This window comes from Ranitomeya variabilis, chromosome 3 (assembly GCF_051348905.1).
Source record: "Ranitomeya variabilis isolate aRanVar5 chromosome 3, aRanVar5.hap1, whole genome shotgun sequence".
In the NCBI taxonomy this organism is placed as follows: Eukaryota; Metazoa; Chordata; class Amphibia; order Anura; family Dendrobatidae; genus Ranitomeya; species Ranitomeya variabilis.
The window spans coordinates 400955981-400982524 of NC_135234.1; the positions used below are offsets into that span (position 1 = coordinate 400955981).

Below are 26544 nucleotides of genomic sequence, written 5' to 3' on the forward strand. Positions count from 1 at the left end.
AATAGTGTTTAACACTGTAAATGTTAACGTCTACAACAAGTTCCTGAATAGATCCCAGCTATTATCTGAAAGAAGTCTTGTACATTAACTTACTAATGACCCTTGTGTAGTGAGGAATCTACGTGTTAATTCCGTTTTTCTTAACCCCTTTACCCCCAAGGGTGGTTTGCACGTTAATGACCGGGCCAATTTTTACAATTCTGACCACTGTCCCTTTATGAGGTTATAACTCTGGAACGCTTCAACGAATCCCGGTGATTCTGACATTGTTTTCTCGTGACATATTGTACTTCATGATAGTGGTAAAATTTATTTGATATTACCTGCGTTTATTTGTGAAAAAAATGGAAATTTTGGCGAAAATTTTGAAAATTTCGCAATTTTCCAACTTTGAATTTTTATGCAATTAAATCACAGAGATATGTCACACAAAATACTTAATAAGTAACATTTCCCACATGTCTACAGCACAATTTTGGAACCAAATTTTTTTTTTTCATTAGGGAGTTATAAGGGTTAAAAGTTGACCAGCAATTTCTCATTTTTACAACACCATTTTTTTTTTTTTATTGACCACATCTCATTTGAAGTCATTTTGAGGGGTCTATATGATAGAAAATAACCAAGTGTGACACCATTCTAAAAACTGCACCCCTCAAGGTGCTCAAAACCACATTCAAGAAGTTTATTAACCCTTCAGGTGTTTCACAGGAATTTTTGGAATGTTTAAATAAAAATGAACATTTAACTTTTTTTCACAAAAAACTTACTTCAGCTCCAATTTGTTTTATTTCACCAAGGGTAACAGGAGAAAATGGACCCCAAAAGTTGTTGTACAATTTGTCCTGAGTACGCCGATACCCCATATGTGGGGGTAAACCACTGTTTGGGCGCATGGCTGAGCTCGGAAGCGAAGGAACGCCATTTGACTCTTCAATGCAAAGTTTACAGGAATTGAGATGGGACGCCATGTTGCTTTTGGAGAGCCCCTGATGTGCCTAAACATTGAAACCCCCCCACAAGTGACACTATTTTGGAAAGTAGACCCCCTAAGAAACTCATCTAGATGTGTTGTGAGGGCTTTGAACCCCCAAGTGTTTCACTACAGTTTATAACGCAGAGCCGTGAAAATAAAAATTCTTTTTTTTTTTTCCACAAAAATTATTTTTTAGCCCCCGATTTTGTATTTTTCCAAGGGAAACAGTTGGAATTGGACCCCAAAAGTTGTTGTCCAATTTGTCCTGAGTACGCTGATACCCCATATGTGGGGGGGAACCACGTTTGAGCGCATGGCAGAGCTCGGAAGGGAAGTAGCGTCATTTGGAATGCAGACTTAGATGGATTGGTCTGCAGGCGTCACATTGCGTTTGCAGAGCCCCTAATGTACCTAAACAGTAGAAACCCCCCACAAGTGACCCCATATTGAAAACTAGACCCCCCAAGGAACTTATCTAGATGTGTTGTGAGAACTTCGAACCCCCAAGTGTTTCACTACAGTTTAAAACGCAGAGCCGTGAAAATAAAAAATCTTTTTTTTTTTCCACAAAAATTATTTTTTAGCCCCTAGTTTTGTATTTTCCCAAGGGTAACAGAAGAAATTAGACCCCAAAAGTTGTTGGAGTACGGAGTACGTTGATACCCCATATGTTGGGGTAAACCCCTGTTTGGGCGCACGGGAGAGCTCGGAATGGAAGGAACACTGTTTTACTTTTTCAACGCAGAATTGGCTGGAATTCAGATCGGACGCCATGTTGCGTTTGGAGAGCCCCTGATGTGCCTAAACAGTGGAAACCCCCCAATTATAACTGAAACCCTAATCCAAACACATCCCTAATCCCAATGGTAACCCTAACCACACCCCTAACCCTGACACACCCCTAACCCTAATCCCAACCCTGTTCCCAACCGTAAATGTAATCCAAACCCTATCCCTAACCCTAAACCTAATGGGGAAAATAGAAATAAATACATTTTTTTTAATTTTTTAATTTTTCGCTAACTAAGGGGGTGATGAAGGGGGGTTTGATTTTCTTTTATAGTGGGTTTTTTAGTGGATTTTTTGATTGGCAGCCGTCACACACTGAAAGACGCTTTTTATTGCAAAAAATATTTTTTATTGACGTTTTTATTGGTAATATTTTCGGGCACGTGACATTTTTTGATCGCTTTTTATTCCGATTTTTGTGAGGCAGAATGACCAAAAACCAGCTATTCATGAATTTCTTTTGGGGGAGGCGTTTATACCGTTCCGCGTTTGGTAAAATGGATAAAGCAGTTTTATTCTTTGTGTCAGTACGATTACAGCGGTACCTCATTTATGGTATATCATTTTTTATGTTTTGGCGCTTTTATACGATAAAAACTATTTTATAGAAAAAATTATTATTTTTGCATCGCTTTATTCTGAGGACTAGAACTTTTTTCTTTTTTCTTTGATTATGCTGTATGGTGGCTCGTTTTTTGCGGGACAAGATGACATTTTCAGCTGTACCATGGTCATTTATATCCGTCTTTTTGATCGCGTGTTATTCCACTTTTTGTTTGGGGGTATGATAATAAAGCGTTGTTTTTTTGCCTCGTTTGTTTTTTTTGTTGTTTTTTGCGGTGTTCACTGAAGGGGTTAACCAGTGGGACAGTTTTATAGGTCGGGTCGTTACGGACACGGCGATACTAAATATGTGTACTTTTATTGTTTATTTTTTTTATTTAGATAAAAAATAATTATTTATAGGAACAATATTTTTTTTTGGGGGGGGGGGGAGGGGGGGAAAATATATATATATATATATATATATATATATATATATATATATATATATATATATATATATATATATATATATATATATATATATATATATATATATATATATATATATATATATATATATATAAAATTTTTACACATGTGAATATTGTTTTTTTTACACTATAACATTGCCCCGGGGGGGCATCATGTTATAGTGTAAGATCGCTGATCTGACACTTTGCTGTGCACTGTGTCAGATCGGCGATCTGACGTGCACAGATCCAAGCTCTGAGCAGGCGCTGTGAAGCCACCTCCCTGCAGGACCCGGATGCCGCGGCCATTTTGGATCCGGGCCTGCTGCAGGGAGGAGGAGGTAAGAGACCGTCGGAGCAAGGCGATCACATCGCTTTGCTCCGGGGGTCTCAGGGAAGCACGCAGGGAGCCCCCTTTCTGCGCAATGCTTCCCTATACCGCCAGAACACTGCGATCATGTTTGATCGCAGTGTGCCGGGGGTTAATGTGCCGGGGGCGGTCCGTGACCGCTCCTGGCACATAGTGCCGGATGTCGGCTGCGATAGTCAGCTGACACCTGGCCGCGCTCCCCCCCGTGAGCGCGGCCGATCGCATATGACGTACTATCCCGTCGAGGTGGGCCCGTATGACCACCGACGGGATAGTACGTCTAATGTCAGAAAGGGGTTAATATTAGCAGTTATTTGCTTTTAGGCTATGGCACCATAATGACAAGAAGTCTCGAACTACCCCAGTGTTTGTAAACGAGGAGAAAATTCTCACTTTGTCGGAATCCTTGCAATTGTGTGAAAATTTTTTCCCATTTAGAGAAGTGTTTTTGATATTACAGTAGTGGCAATTTTACAATTTTAACCCCATAGTGACGGAGCCAAATTTTTGAAATCTGACCAGTGTCACTTTATGTGGTAATAACTCTGCAATGCTTCAACAAATCCCAGTGATTTTGAGATTGTTTTTTCGTGACACATTATACTTTATGATAATGGTAAATTTAGGTCAATATGTTTTGTGTTTATTTATAAAAAATATAAAAAATTGTAGAAAAATGTTAAAAAATTTGCAATTTTCTAAATTTGAATGATTATTCCTTTAATCCAGATGGTCATACCATAGCAAACCATTAATAAATAACATTTCCCACATGTCGGCTTTACATCGGCACCATTTGTAAAATGTTCTTTTATTTAGCATTTTAGGAGGTTTAAAAATGTAGCAGCAATTTTTAATTTTTTCAAGGAAATTTACAAAAAAAATTTTTTTAGGGACTTATCCATGTTTGAAGTGACTTTAGGGGTCCCATATATTGGGAAACCCCCAAACGTGATACCATTTTAAAAACAGCACCCCTAGACATATTGAAAACTGCTGTCAGGTAGTTTATTAACCCTTCAGGTGCTTTACAGGAATTAATGCAAAGTGGTATGCAGAAATGAAAATGTGCATTTTTACCACCTAAATGCCTCTAACTTCTGAACAGATTACTACAGCCATCATACTCTAGGGCTGCTATTTGGATGTGAATTGCCATGGCAAACATCAGGACCACAAAATCATGATCTGAGGGCAAAAATTGGGATAAAGAGGAAGCCCCAACACTGTTAACCATTTTTAATGATATAGTCACTATTGACAGCAGCATCTAAGGGGTCAAACAGATTTGGATGGTGGAAACACTGATCGTGGCTGATACAGCAAGTTGTCAGCTATAGTGTACAGCCGACAGCTGCAGGATTGTCACCTGTATGGGGAGGCTATTCTCTTATATCTCAGGTTAGTAAATAGACGTGTATTGGCTGTCAATAAGGGGTTAACAACTCTGTGGAGCACTAATGAGAGTTGTCCATGCTTGGGGATCAAGTCTGCAGTCATTCTGAGACTGCAGACAAAGGCTAGTTTCACATTTGCGTTAGAATCCGCAGCGTTTAATCCGCATGCGCAAGTGCAGGAAAAAACGCATAGAAACACGTCCAAACGCGGCGTTTTTTATAGACTCATGCGGTTAAAAAAAAGCCGCGTTTGTACGCTTCTTAATGCGTTTTTTCCTGCGTTTGCGTTTTTGGTGCGCATGGTAACAAATTTTACAGGAGAAAAATCTAGATAACCAGACACCGCCAATGGGACTACAGAGGGCGTGTATTATTGGATATCTTTATATAGACCCTTGAACAGCTGAAATCTTCAGATTTTGCTCCTGTGTCATGATGGATCTTCGCATGGAGAGCTTTTATTTAAACCTGTTAAAGCTGTTTCTTGCCTGTGCATTTGCTTGGGAGCAAGACAGAAATTGCGAAAGATGGAGAAGGAGATGTCGTAGGCGTTTTTGGAGACACCCCATTATTGAATTACGTGAGAGCCGTGGAGCCTATCACACGCTGTATGGCAAGCTTAATGACAACCCAGACAAATTCCCGGAATATACAAGGATGTCGCAAGACTCGTTCCAGGATTTGCTTGCTCATGTCCAAGGAGCCATACGTAGACAGGACACCCAGCTCCTTAGAGCGATTCCACCAGAGGGACTTCTGCTGGTTACATTAAGGTACGTAACAAATCTAAACTAATGGCAGTGCTAATTTTTGATGTTCTGACATATTTTTTTTTGGTATTTTCCTTTATGTCTTTAGCATAACAACACCATAAATAGAATTGATTGTAATTTTTTTTTTGTTGTTTTTTTTCCTTCCAGATTTCTGGCAACCGGAGAGAGTTTATCATCCCTCCACTTCCAATACCGGCTTGGAATTTCCACCCTGTCCGGAATAGTTGCGGACACCTGCCGGGCTTTGTGGAATGTACTCCGGGATGAGTTTATTCCCCTACCCACCTTGGACATGTGGATTGAAATTGCGGAAAAATTCTGGAGTGTGTGTGATTTCCCCAACTGTTTAGGAGCGGTGGATGGAAAGCACATCCACATTATCAAACCAGACCGAACAGGATCGGAGTACTTCAATTACAAAAAATATTTTTCTGTTGTGCTCATGGCAATAGCCGATGCGGACTGTCGCTTCATCGCCGTGGACATTGGAGCTTTTGGCCGTGGCAACGATTCCCAGACTTTCAAGAACTCATATGGGCCGCCATGTGTATGGCAAAAATTTTACTTTTCCACGGCCACGACTGCTCCCCAACACTCAAGGTCCACCAATGCCATTTGTTATGATTGGTGATGAGGCCTTTCAGATGTGTGAAAACCTACTGAAGCCATATTCCAGTCGTGACTTGAACCACACTAAAAGGATTTTTACCTACAGACTGACCAGGGCACGAAGAACAGTAGAGTGTACCTTTGGGATTCTGGTCTCAAAATGGCGCATTCTTGCATCAGCCATTAATCTAAAAATGGAGACAGTCGACGAGGTGGTCAAAGCCTGTGTGTTTCTGCACAATTACATAATGGCTAAGGAGCGGCCCAACATTGAACTGGATGAACCAGTTGCACACCCACTGCCCGATTATCAACATCACCCGCTGCGGTCAACAGCTGAAGTTGATCACATGCGGGACCAATTTGCTGCCTTTTTTGATTCGGATATTGGGCGTGTGTCATTGCAGGACAATGTTGTGTAAATGTCCTGTTGGGATTTTATCTGTACCAGTTATTTTCTAAAATGTTACTAATATTTCTCGTTAATAAACTTTATTTTTTGGTGTCTTGACCGTGTCTCTTATTTCCTCTACAAACCAAGGCTGTCCTCACACTAGCTGTATTTGGTCTGTATTTCATATCATTATTGTTAATCTAAAACCAGGAGTGAGTGATAATAGCTGAGGTGCTAGATATGTTATTATAATTTTCCTCTTAACATTTTCCTCTAATTGTTCCAATCATTGTTTTGACTTACTGATATAAAATACTGACCACATACTGTTAATGTGACGACAGCCATGTTGTTTTAAAGGTTGTTAATGTCATTGCGTCCAGATTCTGTTCTGCAGTATCCATTGGACACAGACTGAAGAGACAATGACTGTCATACAAAACAGATCTATACTCAAGTCAGGTGTCAGAAATAATGAATTCATGATGCACATAGCCTCATGAATTCACTATTTCTGACACATGTACAGGTGAGCATAGATATGCCGTGTATGACCGCCATTGTCCCTCTGCATTCCTCGAGGGCTGCCAACAGGTCATGTTTTCAGGATTTCCTTAGCATTCCACAAGGTGCTGGAATCCTTCTGTGCAGGTGATTAAATTATCACCTGTGCAATACAAGGAAATCCTGAAAACATGACCTGTTGGCGGCCCTCGAGGAATGCAGTTTGACACCTCTGATGTACACAGAAGAGAAAAAGGAGGTTATACAAGGCAGTTCTCTACTCACCAGGTCAGGTGTCCTAAAACTAATGAGTTTGTGGACACCTGACCTGTTGAGTATAGTTCGGCATTTTATTTGCGCCATTTTCTCTTCACTCTGCAACACTAGTCACAGACTAAGGCCGGCGTCACACTGGCGAGTTTTACGGATGTAAGAGCGCAGAAACTACGTCCGTAAAACTCGCATTACATACGGCACAATTATTCTCAATGGGGCTGCTCCTATTAGCCGTATATTACGGTTCAGTATTATACGGCTTTCTACGGCCGTACAAAATCGCAGCATGCTGCGTTTGTCAGCGTATTGCGCAAATAATACGCCAATGAAAGTCTATGGGGGCGAGAAAAATACGGATTCCACACGGACCTGCAGTGTGACTTGCGAGAAATACGCAGCGGTGTTAGTGAAAAGTCGGTAGTTCAATTGCCGGCTTTTTCCTTCTCCTTCCCAAACCCGACAGGATATGAGACATGGTTTACATACAGTAAACCATCTCATATCCCCATTTTTTTTGCATATTCCACACTACTAATGTTAGTAGTGTGTATGTGCAAAATTTGTGCACTGTAGCTGCTAAAATAAAGGGTTAAATGGCGGAAAAAATTGGCGTGGGCTCCCGCGCAATTTTCTCCGCCAGAGTGGTAAAGCCAGTGACTGAGGGCAGATATTAATAGCCAGGAGAGGGTCCATGGTTATTGGCCCCCCCGTGGCTAAAAACATCTGCCCCCAGCCACCCCAGAAAAGGCACATCTGGAAGATGCGCCTATTCTGGCACTTGGCCACTCTCTTCCCACTCCCTGTAGCGGTGGGATATGGGGTAATGAAGGGTTAATGCCACCTTGCTATTGTAAGGTGACATTAAGCCAGATTAATAATGGAGAGGCGTCAATTATGACACCTATCCATTATTAATCCAATTGTTGGAAAGGGTTAAAAAACACACATTATTAAAAAGGATTTTAATGAAATAAACACAGCGGTTGTTGTAATAATTTATTGTTCTCGCAATCCATTTCCAGGCCCTCGCTTGGCAAAATAATTAACGCACAAGATACATACCTTCTGATGTCAGATCACGTCCCATGAAGTAATCCATCTGAAGGGGTTATATCTGCCCTCAGTCACTGGCTTTACCACTCTGGCGGAGAAAATTGCGCGGGAGCCCACGACAATTTTTTCCGCCATTTAACCCTTTATTTCAGCAGCTACAGCGCTGAAATTTTGCACATACACACTACTAACATTAGTAGTGTGGAATATGCAAAAAAAAGGGGGATATGAGATGGTTTACTGTATGTAAACCATGTCTCATATCCTGTCGGGTTTGTGCAGGAGAAATGAAAAGCCGGCAATTGAATTACCGGCTGTTCACAGATATCGCGCTGAATGAAATCTAAATACAGAATATATATATATGTGTCTCAATGAGATATATATATATATATATATATGTGTGTGTGTGTGTGTGTGTGTGTGTGTGTGTGTGTGTGTGTGTGTGTGTGTGTGTGTGTGTATGTATATATGTATGTGTATATATATATGTGTATATATATATATATATATATATATATATATATATATATATATATATATATGTGTGTATATATATATGTGTATATATATATATGTGTATATATATATATATATATATGTGTGTATATATATGTATATATACTGTATATGTATATATACTGTATATGTATATATACTGTATATGTATATATACTGTATATGTATATATACTGTATATGTATATATACTGTATATGTGTTTTAATGAACATTTGAGCACATAAATCCATTAGATGTCGGTTTTGCAAGCCTGCGCGAAAATCTCGCAGTACGGATGCCATACGGATTACATACGGAGGATGCCATGCGCAAAATACGCTGACACACCCTGACTACGGATCACTATTTTGGGAACATTTCTCCGGATTACGGCCGTAGTATGGACGTATAATACGTGGCGTATTGTCTTACGCCAAGTGTGACGCCGGCCTAAGCAGAAGGAAGAGATTATGGAGATAATACAAGTATAAATATTTTGGCCCACCTCATATCTCTATACTAAAGACACACAAAGCTGCAGTCATGTATTTGCTAACTACTGGAGCTATGATGTTACATAGTTACATAGTTATTAAGGTTGAAGGAAGACTTTAAGTCCATCTAGTTCAACCCATAGCCTAGCATGCCCTAACATGTTGATCCAGGGGAAGGCAAAAAAACCCCATGTGGTAAGAGTAAGCTCCATCATGGGGAAACAAATTCCTTCCCGACCCCACATACGGCAATCAGACTAGTTCCATGGATCAACGCCTTATCAAGGAATCTAATATATATACCCTGTAATATTATACTTTTCCAGAAAGGTATCCAGTCCCCTCTTAAATTTAAGTAATGAATCACTCATTACAACATCATACGGCAGAGAGTTCCATAGTCTCACTGCTCTTACAGTAAAGAATCCGCGTCTGTTATTATGCTTAAACCTTTTTTCCTCCAGACGTAGAGGATGCCCCCTTGTCCCTGTCACCGGTCTATGCTATGATTAAAAAGATCAGCAGAAAGGTCTTTGTACTGTCCCCTCATATATTTATACATTAACATAAGATCACCCCTTAGCCTTCGTTTTTCCAAACTAAATAGCCCCAAGTGTAATAACCTATCTTGGTATGGCAGACCCCCCAGTCCTCTAATAATCTTGGTTGCTCTTCTCTGCACCCCCTCTAGTTCAGCTATGTCTTTCTTATACACCGGAGACCAGAACTGTGCACAGTATTCTAAGTGTGGTCGCACTAGTGACTTGTATAGAGGTAAAATTATGTTCTCCTCATGAGCATCTATGCCTCTTTTAATGCATCCCATTATTTTATTTGCCTTTGTAGCAGCTGCCTGACGCTGGCCACTGAATATGAGTTTGTCATCCACCCATACACCCAGGTCTTTTTCATTGACGGTTTTGCCCAGAGTTTTAGAATTAAGCACATAGTTATACATCTTATTACTTCTACCCAAGTGCATGACCTTACATTTATCCCCATTAAAGCTCATTTGCCATTTATCAGCCCAAGCTTCTAGTTTACATAAATCAGCCTGTAATATAAAATTGTCCTCCCCTGTATTGATTACCCTGCAGAGTTTAGTGTCATCTGCAAATATTGAAATTCTACTCTGAATGCCCCCTACAAGGTCATTAAAAAATGTTAAAAAGAAGAGGGCCCAATACTGACCCCTGTGGTACCCCACTACTAACCGTGACCCAGTCCGAGTGTGCTCCATTAATAATCACCCTTTGTTGTTCGGCGCACGGTGTGTTGTTGTGTTCGGCGCACGGTGTGTGTTGATGGCGGCGAAATACACAAGTAAACCACACATAATTGGGGGCAAAAAACAATATTATTTATTTTGTTACAGACAAAATTTTTATTTACTGCGCCTGCTTGGGGTAGAGTGATGTAAACAGGGGGTGTGAAGCAGTGAGACCTGGCTAACTGTGGACAACGCAGAGGTGGCAGGAGAAGGGGCAATGAAACTTGTGGGGTCTGGTAGTTCGGGGATAGGGCTTGACACATGAGAGGCTTCAGACGCACTGGAAGGGTGAGACAAACCTGACATTACAGACACACTGGGAGGTGAAGGGGGAGGAATACTAAGAGTCCGCTGTTTTTTGTTTTTTTCCTTTCTGGGATTGCCGGGTTCTGGTAAGCCTCGGTGGGCTCATATGTCGTGGCATGGTCATGGTGGGTGACCTGTCAGGGTCCGGCTGCACTGTGTCAGAGTCCATAGTGCTCGTAGAGCGTGCAGCCATGCCAGAGTCCACAGTGCTCGTAGAGCGTGCAGCCATGCCAGAGTCCATAGTGCTCGTAGAGCGTGCAGCCATGCCAGAGTCCATAGTGCTTGTAGAGCGTGCAGCCATGCCAGAGTCCATAGTGCTCGTAGAGCGTGCAGCCATGCCAGGGTCCATAGCGCTCGTAGAGCGTGCAGCCATGCCAGAGCCCATAGCGCTCGTAGAGCGTGCAGCCATGCCAGAGCCCATAGCGCTCGTAGAGTGTGCAGCCATGCCAGAGCCCATAGCGCTCGTAGAGCGTGCAGCCATGCCAGAGCCCATAGCGCTCGTAGAGCGTGCAGCCATGCCAGAGTCCATAGCGCTCGTAGAGCGTGCAGCCATGCCAGAGTCCATAGCGCTCGTAGAGCATGCAGCCATGCCAGGGTCCTGCTGCATCGTGGTGTCAGTGGAGGAGGTCCAAGCAGGAGCAGCGGTTGTCATGGTGGTGGCGGTGGGCTGTCCAACAGCACTCGGCATGGTGGTGGTGCTGTACTGGTGTCCGGCAGTGCTAGGAATAGAGGTGGCCGTGCAGTGGTATGCAGCAGAGGTCGGCATTGAGGTTAATCGTGACAGTGAAGGCACAGATGGATATGCCGCCACTGTCTGCTGAAAATACCGACTCTGCTGCATAGCCTGCACGTAAGCAGCATTGCAGGCCTGCATGACACTAAGCTGGAGATCAGGAGTAAGGTGTTCCGACATCCCCTGCTCAATTTGGTTAAAAAAATGATGTGCTGGCCTCTGGAGGTCAGCTTTCACTTGGTCAAGGCTTTTGGTGACCTCCTGGATATGTGTATTCATGTGGCTAAGGGAAATATCCATTCGGTCACCCAAAGCCTTGAGTCCTTCGTGAAAAACCGAGCTCAAGTGTAAAATCTCGGGCATGAGGGACCTGTCCGATGCCCGCTGCCGTGAGGAGCCCAAAAAAAAGGGGCAGTGGCAGAGGACTTGGAAAGGGGAAGACCTGATGGACTAGCTTCCTAGTCTCCAGTTTGTGTGGCAGGCCCACTTGCTGCAGCGCTGCTGGATGGCTGGGACGGGTCCGTAGCTGTTTGATGAAGGAACGCTCCAGAACCTGGGCCAACAGTGCTGCTCCATGTGCTGTGAAAAAAGGATTAAAAAAATTAATACCAAAAATTAACCAGATGCCAACTCCTGTGGAATAGAAACATACAGATTTATGGCAATACAACACAACCTAATGCACGGAAGAAATACTTACGTTCTCTGGGCAAGGACCGGTCTTAAAAATGCCAGAATGCGATGTTATTTGTACTTTCTGATCCTTGCTCCTTAACGACTGGGAACACTGCTCTCTTGACGCAGGTCCTTGTTGAAGTGGTCCTTCATCGAACACCAACGTGTTTTGACTCTGGCCACTGTTGAAAAAACAAAACATAATGGTCAGACAATGGACTTATCGCCGTGCTCACACAACTGTGTGTGATGAGAGAAACTCCTGAGAGTTTCTCATCACACACAGTTGTGTGAGCACTGCCAAGGTGTCTGCTGCTTCACACTGCATTGCAATACTTACCAAATGCATTTCGGACCCAAATCGGGGCGTTTTCCCAGCCATCCCACATCTTTGGCCACCTCATTCCATAGGCGCCGGATCGTCACATTGTCCGAGTGCTGTTGAACCCGGGTGTCCCACAACGGGACTCGCTCCTGGACCAGGGAGATGAGGAGGTCATTTTCTATGAGGTCTTCATCCCGTTCTGGAACCTAAAAATTAAATAAAGACATTAATGTTGGATACATTAACATAAGGAAAAGAAAGAAAACCGAGGCTGAGAAATGGCATGAATAAGAAAAGTCAACATACAAAAGGATTCCAGAAGAAAAATGTAAAGAAATAGGAATGTAAAGAAAGGAAGATTTAAGAATACTACAGTGAGGATACAGTAAACAGTCAGCCTTGTATACGTACACGCTGCCGCCTTCCCGCCCGACCGTGACTCCGCTGCTCCTGCCCAGTCTCTGCCGCAGTAGAAGAAGTGAGTAGAAGAAGTGCTCTAAAAAAATGAAAAACAAAAATTGTCATATGTGTAGATGTATCAAGGATAAAGTTAGCGTGCACTCGGTCAGGAGTACGAGGTGCTGGTGTAATGGATCGAATGATCCCAAGTACTAGTAAATATAATTTCACCGCACACTCTAATGAGAATGTGTTGATTGCTTAAACATTTATTATCAATCTATATTGGGGAGCAAAACAGAAACACAGAGTCTGGAAGCGATATGTACAGACGTTTCGGCTCTACCAGAGCCTTACTCATTGTATCGCTTTTCCACAGTGAATATTGAGATGCAGCGGATAGGGTAGAGATCCCACAGTGCCCAGATACGGCTATGGCTGTAGCGCTGCTCGTAAATTGTAAGTAGGTGGTGGCCCAGCAGTTATAGGGTAGCCTGGTATGGTAGATAGTATAAGCGGCGCTCCCGCGCCTTGCTCAGTCAGCGGCTGACTTTTATGTGATTTGCATACTTCAGGCTACTGAATAGATATGTCCGGCCTTGATAAATTCACTTCCAACCTCAGCTGATATCAGCAGGTTTCACCAACATTCTGATGTTTCTGACCTTCCCACTATCATCACGGGTGACTTCATCATCCCCATTGACACCCACCAATTGGCAGCCTCCAATCTCCTTTCACTTCTTTCATCCTTTGGTCTTGCACAATGGTCCTCTACATGCACCGACACAGCTGGACATACACTGGACCTCATTTTCACCAGTCTCTGTTCCCTGTCTGACCACTCACATTTGCATCCCTGACCTATACACCTGCACCCTAAGCTAGCGGACACCCAGAGAAACCTCTCATGTGCATTCTGACTCTCTTCTACCACTGTCAACCGTATCCTCACTTCACGGCACAAACACAGCCACCGTTTACTACAATGCCACACTGGCATCAGCTATTGACCCATCTTGTACGTTGCAAAGGGCAATGAATCAATAGACAACCCTGGTACACCCAAACTCACAAAATAGCTTTGGCAAGAGTCAAGGGTTGCGGAGTGGCACTGGAAGAAATCAAACTCGCATGTAGAATTCACCAAATTCAATTAAGCAATTCTCATATTCAAGTCTTCCATCACCTCTCCTAAACAGGACTATTTCACAGCCCTCATTTTCCTTAACCTATAATCCCAAACAGTTTATCACTTTTAACTCCCAACTCCATCCACTGTTGTCCCCTTTAACCTCCCTCATTTCTACAGAAGACTTGGCCGCACATTTCAAAAATAAGATGTCTTTACTGTTCAACCACCACAACCCCCCATAAACTTTCTTTGCACCATCAATGAAGGAAGGCTTAATTGTGTCTTTCCAAATCTCATCTCTCCATTTGATCTATTTACCCTATCCCTTCCCATCTCCTCCTTGACCTCCCCACTCAGTTTATCCCAGCCCTATCCCATCTCTTCAACTTATTAACCTCTGGTGTTTTCCTTTTTTCTTTCAAACATGCAGCAATCACACCTATTCTGGAGAACTAATCATTTGACCCAACCTCTACATCCAGCTATTGCACCAATTTTGCTACTCCTGTTTGCTTATAAATTCCTAGAACAGCACGTGCACATTGAACTTTTCTCACACCTCTCGTCCAACTTGCTCTTGGACCATCTACAATCTGGCATCCGTCCCCACGACTCCACTGAAACTGCTCTAACCAAAATTGTCAATGACTTGCTTACCTGCATAGCCAATAGACATTTCTCTATTCTCCTATGTTTAGACCTGTGGACCTTTGTCACATTCGACCACTCCCTCCTACTACAGATCCTCTCTTCTCTTGACAAAAAAAGATCTTGCCCTCTCCTGGATAACCCCATACCTCACATACTGCACATTGAGTCACCCATCCTATGCTACTTCCTCATCCCACACTCGGTCGATGTACATCAAGGCTCTGTCCTGTGACTCCCTACTCTTCTCAATCTATACCTTTGGCCAAGGACAACTAAAGTCCCATGGCTTCCAGTATGATCTATACTCGGACACCCCAATCTACCTCTCTGGCCCAGACATCGCCTCTGCTGTGCAGAATCCCAGAGTGGCTTTAAACCTTATCCTCCTTCTCATTAGGCTTCCTTAAACTGGCCCAAACATAATTAATAATCCTTCCTCCATCTCCCCTGACTCCCCTACCAAATCTATCATTATAAACAATATCACGGTTTCCCCTGAACCAGAAGTCTGATGCCTGAGCAACCCGATATTCTGCCTTGTTCATCAAACCGCACATCCAAGCTTTTTGCCACCTTCTGCCAATTCCAACTCAAAAATATTTCCAGAATGTCCCTTCCTCAAACCACAATCTACTAAAAGGTTAGTGCATGTCCTCATTATCTCCCACATTAACTACTGCAACATCCTTCTCCACTGTGGCCTCCCAACTAACATTCTCACACCTATTTAGTCCATTTTTAACTCTGATGCCCTATTAATCCACCTCTCCTCGCTACTCCTCCACCTCTCTGCAAATCACTTCATTGGCTCCAAATTTCCAAAAGGATACAGTTTAACCCCTTAATGACCGCCAATACGTCTTTTAACTGACCTGAGATATAAGAGAATAGCATCCCCATACAGGTGACAATCCAGCAGCTGTCGGCTGTCCACTATAGCTGACAACTTGCTGCATCAGCCACGATCAGTGTTTGCAACGTCCAAATCTGTTTAACCCCTTAGAGGCTGCTGTCAATAGTGACTACATCATGTAAATGGTTAGCAGTGTGGGGGCTTCCTCTTTACCCCAGTTGGTGCCCTCAGATCATGATTGTGTGGTCCTGATGTTTGTCATGGCAATTCATGACCAAATAGCGGCCTTACAATCTGCGGGCTGTTGCAACATTTAGGTGGTAAAAATACACTTTTTCATTTCTGTCATGCCACTTTGCATTAATTCCAGAAAATCACCTGAAGGGTTAATAAACTACCTGACTGCCGTTTTCAATATTTCAGGGGGTGCTGTTTTTAAAATGGTATAACTTTGGGGGGGTTTCCCAATATGTGAGACCCCTAAAGGCACTTCAAACCTGGATAGGTCCCTAAAAAAATAAATTTTGTAAATTTCCTAGAAAAAATTAAAAATTACTGTTACATTTTTAAACCTCCTAAAATGCTAACAAAATAAAAGAACATTTTACAAATGGAGCTGATGTAAAGCAGACATGAGGGAAATGTAATTTATTAATGTTTTGCTGTGGTATGACTATCTAGCTTAAAGGGATAATCATTAAAGATTTGAAAATTGCTAATTTTTTAACATTTTTCTCAAATTTGGATTTTTTTTATAAATGAGCTCAAAACATATCGACCTAAACTTACTATTATCATAAAGTGTAATGTGTCACGCAAAAACTCTCAAAATCACTGGGATTTGTTGAAGCTTTCTAGAGTTATTACCAAATAAAGTGACACTGGTCAGACTTTAAAACTTTGGCTCCGTCACTAAGGGGTTAAACTACCAACACTGACCTACAAACCTGTCCATAATCCGTCTGTTGCATCGATTTCCAAATTAAACTCCCGATATCCCATACATAACCTATGGTCTTCACAAGACCTCCTTCCCTCCATACGTTTCTCAAATCGCCTTCATGGCTTTTTGGGAGCATCCAACATTCAGTACCTTTAAGACACAGCTTGAAAACCAATCTCTAAGAAAACTTACAGCTTGCACCAACCTGCTGTCCCCTTACCAGGATCGGCGCTGATGCAATTCCTCCCCCCAACCCCATGATGGCAGGGTCCTTTCTGCTCTGCACATGTCTGTCACTTTTTAATTTTGCTCACTGTAATATTTGTATTTTATATGCAAACCCTTTTCACAAGTACGGCACCATGGAATCAATGGATGGCAAGAAGAGCAAGCCAATTTTGGAACAAATACTGCTAGACATGTCACTAAAAGCGAGGATCACCAAGCTACGACTTGCCTACTTTGGACAACTCATACAAAGAGACTAATCAATGGAAAAGGACATTATGGTCAGAAGGAACAAGATGAAGAGGAAAACCAACAACTAGATGGCTTGATAATTTTAAGATAATGGGGGGAGAGTACCCTGGTGTACCTATCTAGACTTCAACAAGATCAATCTTCCTACAGATCGTTCCTCCATCAAGTCGCCATGGCTCAAGATCGAGCTAAAAGCCACTAAATTAAAAAAAAAAAGTTTATCACCGATTCACAGGATCGATGATAACTTGTTCATCGGTGGGGGTCTGACCTGCACAGATCGGGGAACTTATTCCCATTGGAATGGAGCAGCAGTGAGCATGACTGACCTATGCTCCAGTCTGCCTGCAGCCCCACAGACAATGCATGCAGCAGTGGTCAGGTGTCCGAGCTGCCACAGAATCTTGTAATGGAGATTAAAGTTCTTTTCTGGGGCTAAAAGTGCCCCTTTGTGCCGAAAGGTCGATACATAAAATGAGAACAATGGGGATAGGGGAAAATATGTGCAAGTGGGTTATGAGCTGGCTCAGGGATAGGAAACAAAGGGTGGTTATTAATGGAGCACACTCGGACTGGATCACAGTTAGCAGTGGGGTACCACAGGGGTCAGTATTGGGCCCTCTTCTTTTTAACTTATTTATTAATGATCTTGTAAGGGGCATACAGAGTAGAATTTCAATATTTGCAGATGACACTAAACTCTGCAGGGTAATCAATACAGGGGAGGACAATTTTATATTACAGGATGATTTATGTAAACTAGAAGCTTGGGCTGATAAATGGCAAATGAGCTTTAATGGGGATAAATGTAAGGTCATGCACTTGGGTAGAGCAAATAAGATGTGTAATGTATATAAAATGTATAATTATGTGCATAATTGTAAAACACTGGGCAAAACAGTCAATGAAAAAGACCTGGGTGTATGGGTGGATGACAAACTCGCATTTAGTGGCCAGTGTCAGGCAGCTGCTGGAAAGCCAAATAAAATAATGGGATGCATTAAAAGAGGCATAGATGCTCATGAGGAGAACATAATTTTACCTCTATATACAGTAAGTCACTTTTGCGACCACACTTAGAATACTGTGCACAGTTCTGGTCTCCGGTGTATAAGAAAGACATAGCTGAACTAGAGGGGGTGCAGAGAAGAGCGACCAAGGTTATTAGAGCACTGGGGGGTCTGCAATACCAAGATAGGTTATTTAGCTTGGAAAAACGAAGGCTAAGTGGTGATCTTATTTTAATGTATAAATATATGAGGGGACAGTACGAAGACCTTTCTAATGACCTTTTTACTCATAGACTTGACACAGGGACAAGGGAGCATCCTCTACGTCTGGAGGAAAGAAGGTTTAAGCATAATAAGACGCGGATTCTTTACTGTAAGAGCAGTGAGACTATGGAACTCTCTGCCGTATGATGTTGTAATGAGTGATTCATTACTTAAATTTAAGAGGGGACTGGATACCTTTCTTGAAAAGTATAATGTTACAGGTTATTTACACTAGATTCCGTGATAGGGCGTTGATCCAGGGAACTAGTCTGATTACCGTATGTGGAGTCGGGAAGGAATTGTTTTCCCCAATGTGGAGCTTACTCTTTGCCACATGGGTTTTTTTTGCCTTCCTCTGGATCAACATGTTAGAGCATGTTAGGTTAGGCTATAGGTTGAACTAAATGAACTTAGTCTTCCTTCAACCTTAATAATCATGTTAAACTAGATGGTGGCCCGATTCTAACGCATCGGGTATTCTAGAATATGCATGTCCACGTAGTATATTGCCCAGTCACGTAGTATATTGGCCAGCCACGTAGTATATTGGCCAGCCACGTAGTATATTGGCCAGCCACGTAGTATATTGGCCAGCCACGTAGTATACGGCACAGAGCCACGTAGTATACAGACTTAAAAGAAACATATACTCACCTTCCGAAGGCCCGTTGTAGTCCTGGCCCTGTTTGCGGTGCATGCGGCAGCTTCCGGTCCCAGGGTTGGTATGAGCGCAGGACCTGTGATTACGTCGCGGTCACATGACTGTGATGTCATGGAAGGTCCTTCTCGCAGGACCTGTGATGACTTCGCGGTCACATGACCGTGATGTCATGGCAGGCCCTTCTCGGATACCATCCTTGGCACCGGAACCTGCCGCTAGCATGGAGCCGTCACCGGAGCGTCGCGAGGAGCGGGAAAGGCGGTGGCGGAAGGTGAGTATATAATGATATCTTTTTTTTTTTTTTTAATTAATTTTTAACATTAGATCTTTTTACTATTGATGCTGCATAGGGGGCAGTAACGGAGTGAGTTACCCGCGGCATAACGTGGTCCGTTACCGCTGGCATTAACCCTGTGTGAGCGGTGACTGGAGGGGAGTATGGAGCGGGCGCCGGGCACTGACTGCAGGGGAGTAGGGAGGGACTAATCAGACTGTGGCCGTCGTTGATTGGTCGCGGCAGCCATGACAGGCAGCTGGCGAGACCAATCAGCGACTTGGATTCCATGACAGACACAGGCCGCGACCAATGAATATCAGTGACAGACAGAAGGACAGACAGAAAGATGGAAGTGACCCTTAGACAATTATATAATAGATCTGTCCAGGTCACAGTGGTGGAACACCTATTGATCAGTAGGTTATCACGTATCCTATGAACAGGTGATAATTTGTTTCAGTTGGACAACCCCTTTATGGCTCACTCACACAAGCATATAACGTGGCTGAGTGCTATGGGGCAGCACAGATCTGCAATTGTTTTTCTGATGTCTATTTTGCATGAGAAAATCATCGCAGCATTCTTCGATTGCATCTGAAAATCTGATCACTCTCGCCTATACAAGTCTATGGGTGTGTGTGTGTGAAACATCGGACTGCATTCTGATGTCAACCTAGTGCAGTCTGATTTACTGCAGATGGGAGGAGATGGAAAAATTACTTTCTCCATCTCCTCCGCACCTGTGCTATGATTCTATCATGCGAGAGGATCGGAGCACTAAGCACTGACACTCGGCTGAAACTCTGACAAAGTTTGATCCAAGTATCATTTGCATAATCTGTCTCTGATTCTAATAAACCTTCTATTAAATGCTTATGGTGTACCTTGAAGTCCATTCTAGGGATTTGAACCACATCTATAAACTATCTGTCACACAATCCTTATCCTGAATTCGTGTCCTCTTCCTCTGTGTGACTATACTTTGGTAACCGGAAATATGTACTATACTAATCTGAGCAGAAGAACTTGCGATGGCCAAGTGTTTTGCCAGCTTTTTCCTGCACTCTGGCAGCTGTCTGTTATTGCTGATAAAGGCAGGGCTTGTTTGCACTGATTCATGTAGGGCATACTGGATGCTTGCACTATATTTAGCTTCCCTGGAAGATTGTTTTTATCAGTACACCAGCTACATATGACTCTCTAGAGAGAATATAATTTCACATTAGGCTTCTGAGCTTTAACCTTGGTAGCATTGGGAGGGTTTCTTTTTTTTCTTTCTTAGCAATGTATTGAATTTTATTGATTTGATAATTTTTGAATGAGAACTCTGCAGTGAGGCAGAAGTGATGAGCCTAAAATTTTTTACGCATGTTTGCAGTACCTTGCCAAACATTTGTATTGCTCCTTTTTTTGTATTTTTAGATCTGATAAATGCCCCCTTTTTTTCTCCTTTCAGTCCTAATAGTCCCAATTGAGCAGAATTAATCTGCAGCATCTCTCACACACACACACACACACACACACACACACACACACACACACACACACACACACACACACATTTTGTAGGTGTCATTTCAAGAAAATCTGGACATTTTATTATTTATGTTAATCATGCACATTCTGCACTACTGATTCCAAAATATATTCTTGAATCACTGATGAGCCTTCAAGTGATGAAAGTTGATCCCTCTCTGTGGTAGACAAATGCTTTAATCTGTTGCATTGACCATCTTGATCCAATTATAAAGTATTAAACAAAAGGTCTCCTTATACGGGGTTAATTCTCAGGATCTGCCTGTTGGTGTGGTATAATATGTAGGAATTGTGCTACAGTTGGGTACAAAATATGTACAGTATGTACACAATTTTCATTTGCTACAACCGCCAAATGACCATAACTATACATGTACCCTCACTAGTCTGTCAAAATGTCAAATGTTTAACTCAAGGCAATGTCTAGGCTTGTGGTATATTTTGGCTGTCTACTTACAAAGATGAACAAAGACTGGCTACTCTATTTGGCTTAATTAGCTGAATGAAGGTGAACTTGTCGTCTTGTGAAGTGTGCCAGGACTGTTCTAAAATGATAAATTAAAAAGATAGAATTGAATGGTCATTTTGTTGTCTGATTGGCATTCCAGATTCCTTTAAATCTGTTTTTATAGTCAAACATTGCTCTATATGATGAAGACCGAAAATATTCCGTTAAATCAGTCACTTCATCCCCATCACAGCATTGAAACCTTCTGTACTATCTGTATCTTTCTGGGCTAGTTATGAGTTGTTAGCGCTTATTTTTCTATAGGAATTTGTATGCAATAAGACCGGTCTGATCAATGCAGTCCACAAATGACTGGCTCAGTTACCCCATTATTGCAGGAAATCTGTCACGACCATTTTCTATCCCATCGGAGATCAGCATGTGGCAGTGACAGATGCTGATTCCAGCGATGTCGTATCCTGGGCTACTTGCTGCAGTTTTTATAAAATTGCAGTTTTATCAACAGAATGTCACTAGTGACTAGTACACCAGCTGTCATGTAGTCCTCCATATTCATGAGCTCTGTATAACCCTGCCCCCATCGTGGATTGGCAGCTTTCTACATGTGTACAACGATCACTCAGTGGTGGTGTTATATGGAGCTCATGAATATGGAGAACTACATTAAGACACATGTACTAGTCCTCAAGTGATAATCTTCTGCTGATAAAACACTGATTTGTATATGATGCTGCTGTGCTGACTGGGGAAAGTGGAGCACAATTAGTGACGGAACATATAAAAAGTGAGCTATTTATCTGTTCATTTTTGTATGTGGTTTAAAATGGTGAAATTGGACCATGTAAATGTAGTTAATACTGTATACGGCAGTATATGAACAATAGTTTGTGTGTGCATACAGTAGGGCTGATCCACTTGCTCCCACAGTAAGTCCTTTGCAATAGGATGCAGGGTGCCGATTCCACTGTACACGTTCCGGAGCACCCAGCTTTATACTGCCCAGTCCTGTCTTGAAGTGCTGTTTCGGAGCGTGAGGCTAGGGACTCCAGTGCTGTGTTTTGAATCAGGGCACTCGGGCCGGTAACGATCCTGGTAACCACGCGGGCGGATGCGGAAGAACTATTGTTCAAATACCTCTGTGTACTGTTTTGGCTATCTGGCTGTGCAGCAAGTACATTTACATTGTACAATTACAATATTTTTAACCACGTACTGTATAGAAGTGAATTATTTATGTACTCATTTGTGTATGTTCTTTCACTTAGATTGAAGAAAAAAAAGAGAGCAATTATGTCAACCCGACAGCATATTTCTCCTAGTTTAAGCTATTCTCGCTCAGGGGCCATCACACAAGACCCGTAGATCTACCAAGCAGCTTTTAGAAAACTTTTCCAACTATCTCCATGGGCGCTAGTGTACTTTATTAGTAATTTTTTCACAAACTACAGAAAGCAGCCCAGCAAGTTGACCTATCTCTGGACTCAAAGTCTCTGTTTCTACGCTATGTTGCTCTCATATTTAGTGGCAAAAACCTGGTGACAAATTATTTTGGCTTTTTTATAGAAGTGTGAGGGGGAAAATGAAATGGAACAGTGCAGGCTCTACAATACAGGCCATTAACTCCACTTTTCTCTTTCTTTTGTAGGAACATGCTTTTGAAAGCAGCCAGAAGTATAAAGAAGGAAAATACATCATTGAATTAGCTCACATGATCAAGGATAATGGCTGGGATTGAAGAGATGGTGATAAATCTGAAGACCATCCAGCTGACCATGTTATCCTTAGAATGAGCGAGTAACTGAGTGCTTGGTTTCATATGATTCTGAGGCTGTGCCGCATGGAGCATCCTCTCACCCTTAATCCATCATTCTCGGTGAATGGCCTCTAAATTTCTGACACTCTGTCTCTTTGCTTTGTATCCCCTTTGTGAGTTGCCCTCGGCCTCATGCTCTTTTGTAGAGTTGGCTAATGAAAGCATCAGGAGCCTCATAGCCCAGTCACTTCTTTTACTCTTAGAGTTGATTTAAAGCTGTGTGCAACATGATGTACAAAAAGTGGCACACCGGGGGTCACTTTGTAGAGCAGGAAGGAGGTGTAGCTCATGAATAGAGGGAGGGACATATGATGGAGATGAAAATGTCCTGCGTTTAGAGGTCCAAAACCTGGATCCGACTAGAGGAAAATACCTCACTGGTTTCTTTCAGAGAATGTGTAGGGTTATTGTAGGGAAAATGTGTTGGTAGCTTAAACCTTGAACAAAACCAAAAAAGGCCCAAAAATAGATAAGTCCTGAATGAAACAGAATTGGTGGCTATCCTGTTATAGCAGGCAATGGGTGCAACCTTATTTGATCAATTGATCTACTTTATCGATGCGTTATGATGACTGTTTATTTGACCTGAATACTTAAAATTAACTGACCAAGCAAATGGTATATATCTATTACACTCTGATTCCCCATTGTACTTTGCACTATGAATTTTGTACATCACAGCCTATGTACAACACTTGAAATTGCTGATAATGTTTTCATCTGTGCTAACACTGCCTCATGAAAGTGTTGACCAGAAACAGGGAATAGCTTGGTAACGCATCATATTGCCACCAATTGTTCCTTACAAACTGAAAAAAAAAATTCTCTTCTGCTGTGAAGATAACAAAGAAGAGGAACGACAGCCTGTATATCCCATTTCCATCTAGAGCCCAAATGTGTCATTGGAATATTGGGAATCATTCTCGGTCCTTATGTTTTAGGATTATATTTTTACTTTGTAGCCAATCCCCCCCCATTTGAAATTATTTCACTTTTTTCTTTAGGCTGAAATAAAGTTAATTTTTGTTCTTAAGGATGCCTTGTAACCACTGGGCATATACATTGCATTGTTATACTTTAATTTTAACAATCGGAGAAGGATTGTCAAGACCATAATAGAAATCTGTGTCTGAGTATTGTAGGAGGGCACATCATTGATCCCCTCCCTTATTGTTTGCTCACAGAGGTCATTTTGAACCCTCCATATGGTTTTCCTGCCAGCATTCTCCCTGACTTGCATACATACACATGCCTTTAGGAATGTTCTCTCCAGTCTACCTGAAACTTTGTGGCTATAAATGTTAATACTTTTGGTACAAATCCCTTCTTTTTTATTTCAGTTAGATGCACTTTTTCAGTGGAGATTAAGATGAGAAGGTAAACCAAAGCATATACGGTATATTTTTATTTTATCGCACTAGATATGTATCATAAATGGACTTTGTAGTAGGAAAGTTCTGTAGCAGAAATGTCACATCTGTATACCTTCATGCAGATACTTGTGTAGAATGTACACACTTCACTGTTGTATGTATCATAAGCTTTAATGTAATGTCACATTGACACTTTCTTTTCCAATACCAATAACAGTCCTATCATTTTCTTTACATAGACTTCCCAAGCGATTGTAATAATACCAATCCAAATCCTCATATACCACATTTCACATAAAAATCTCCCACCCCTTAATTCTTAACATTGATATACAATGATGAACCTGCCATTGCCCATCATGAATTATATGGTGTGGTGTTTGTGGCTTGAATGTCTTGGTAAACTGGGAATTGGTATTGTGCATTTTCCCACAGCCTGATGCAAGTTAAGCAATAAATAATGGTTAAGTAGTTAAACCGTTTTTATCATTCTCACTTCTTAGACTTTTGGTGCAACCCATATAGTTAAAGGGCAAGTACACTTTATTTATGTTTTTAACTATGCCATGAACACTGAAATGCCCTGCAAGATCGGTAGGGATCTGGGCCCTGAGAATCCCACTAATCACTCAAAACACTCTGGAATACAGGCTCATAGATCTTCTATTGAGCCTATGCAAGAACAGAGCTCTACTGCTTCATGGGCAGCACACATCAGAGTGTTTTGAGTGATTGGTGGGGATATGGGTCCTGAGACCACACCAATCTGCAAGGCATTTAAACACTTATCACATAGCTTAAAAAAAATTTACATACTCTTTAAAACTGTGATCTTTACAGGGAATTATATCTAAAAGGTTTTTCTTCCTGCATACTTAAGATGATTAAAATTGTTTGTTACAGGGATAGTTTCTAGAAGCTACAGTAATTCTCAGCAGCATCCAACCTTCACGAGCTTTGGTAAAGCGTGTCCTTAGGGGGTTATATCTGCCAGCAAAGCTAAGGCCGTAATTATACAGTTACACCCAATGTTTTTTGCTTTATGCAGTTTTGCATCTTAAGGTTTACTTCCATCATAAAATCCTAATCCCAGCAGGACCATCATGTGATAGATTTTAGTCTATTATTTTGACTCCTTCAAAACTTTAGGATGCCATCTGTAGTATCACTGCCAAAGTTCTAGATCATGCATAGTTTATTGCCAAAAATTTGAGAAGTCCAAACAATACAGTAGAAGTTTTCCATCTTTACCCTAGCCGTAGCTGGCACACACTGATGCAGGATCGCCATTGTTTGGTGAAGTTGGACTGGCTGTTTTTGGAACATGATATGGGATGTTTGGCTCGCATTCTGATTGCATGTCACAATATATGCCATAATGACAATCTTAATTTACAGAGATTAACTGAGGAGTTCACTTTGTATCTGTGTACGCTGCAGTGATGAGCTGATTGCCCGCAGCGTAGCTGTGTATGGATCATGTCCAAAGACAAATCTGTAAGACGAAGGACATATAGCACCAATTCACATAAAGTATAATCGCAGAAGGTAGAAGTAATTTAAATAAAATTTAAATCTTTATGATATTAAGTTAATTACATGAATTCACTGAAGGTGGTGACAAGCAGTAGGAGAGTGTATGCATATATGTAGATATATATGCACAATTCATTATAAATAACTACATATGAGAACAATTAGCATAGTGCAGGTGTGTGTGTATGTATATGTGTGTGTGTGTGTATGTATGTGTGTGTGTGTATATATATATATATATATATTATATATATATATATAAAATTTCACATCATAGGCACCATGCACTAAAATAAATGATTGTTATGTATATATACAAGCGAGTTTTGATGTCTGCCTTTTTCCCTGACAAAGGCAGATGCCGAGACGCGCGTCAGAACCTGGCACCATTCAAAGAGGTTAGCCTTTATTCAATATCACTTTAATAATCCAGCAAGTTTCACTGCTTAAATATATGGATACTATATAATTGCATTTTACAATTATTCTGCTAGTCTGTGTGTGTATATACATAATGTAATTTATTATGGTACTTATGATGTGAAATACTAATATATAATTTTTGTTGTTGATCCACTTATTTTCACTATATTAATTGGTCCCATATGTAGTTATTAGTGATGAGCGAGTATACTCGTTGCTCGGGTTTTCCCAAGCATGCTCGGGTGGTCTCGGAGTATTTGT

General features: G+C 41.6%; 1 protein-coding gene across 2 annotated transcripts in view; it reads left to right on the plus strand.

Moving 5' to 3' along the window:
* Positions 1-26076, plus strand: part of YPEL2 (yippee like 2) — a 113422-nt gene extending 87346 nt beyond the window's left edge. The window contains exon 5 of one of the 2 annotated variants that reach the window (XM_077296169.1): positions 5469-5655. In XM_077296169.1, the coding sequence (XP_077152284.1) occupies positions 5469-5588 (120 nt within the window). In that variant the 3' untranslated portion in view covers positions 5589-5655. Of the gene's footprint in view, positions 1-5468; positions 5656-22783 lie in introns of those variants that run through there. The other variant, XM_077296170.1, reaches the window with a different exon arrangement.
* Positions 26077-26544: the final 468 nt, after the last annotated feature.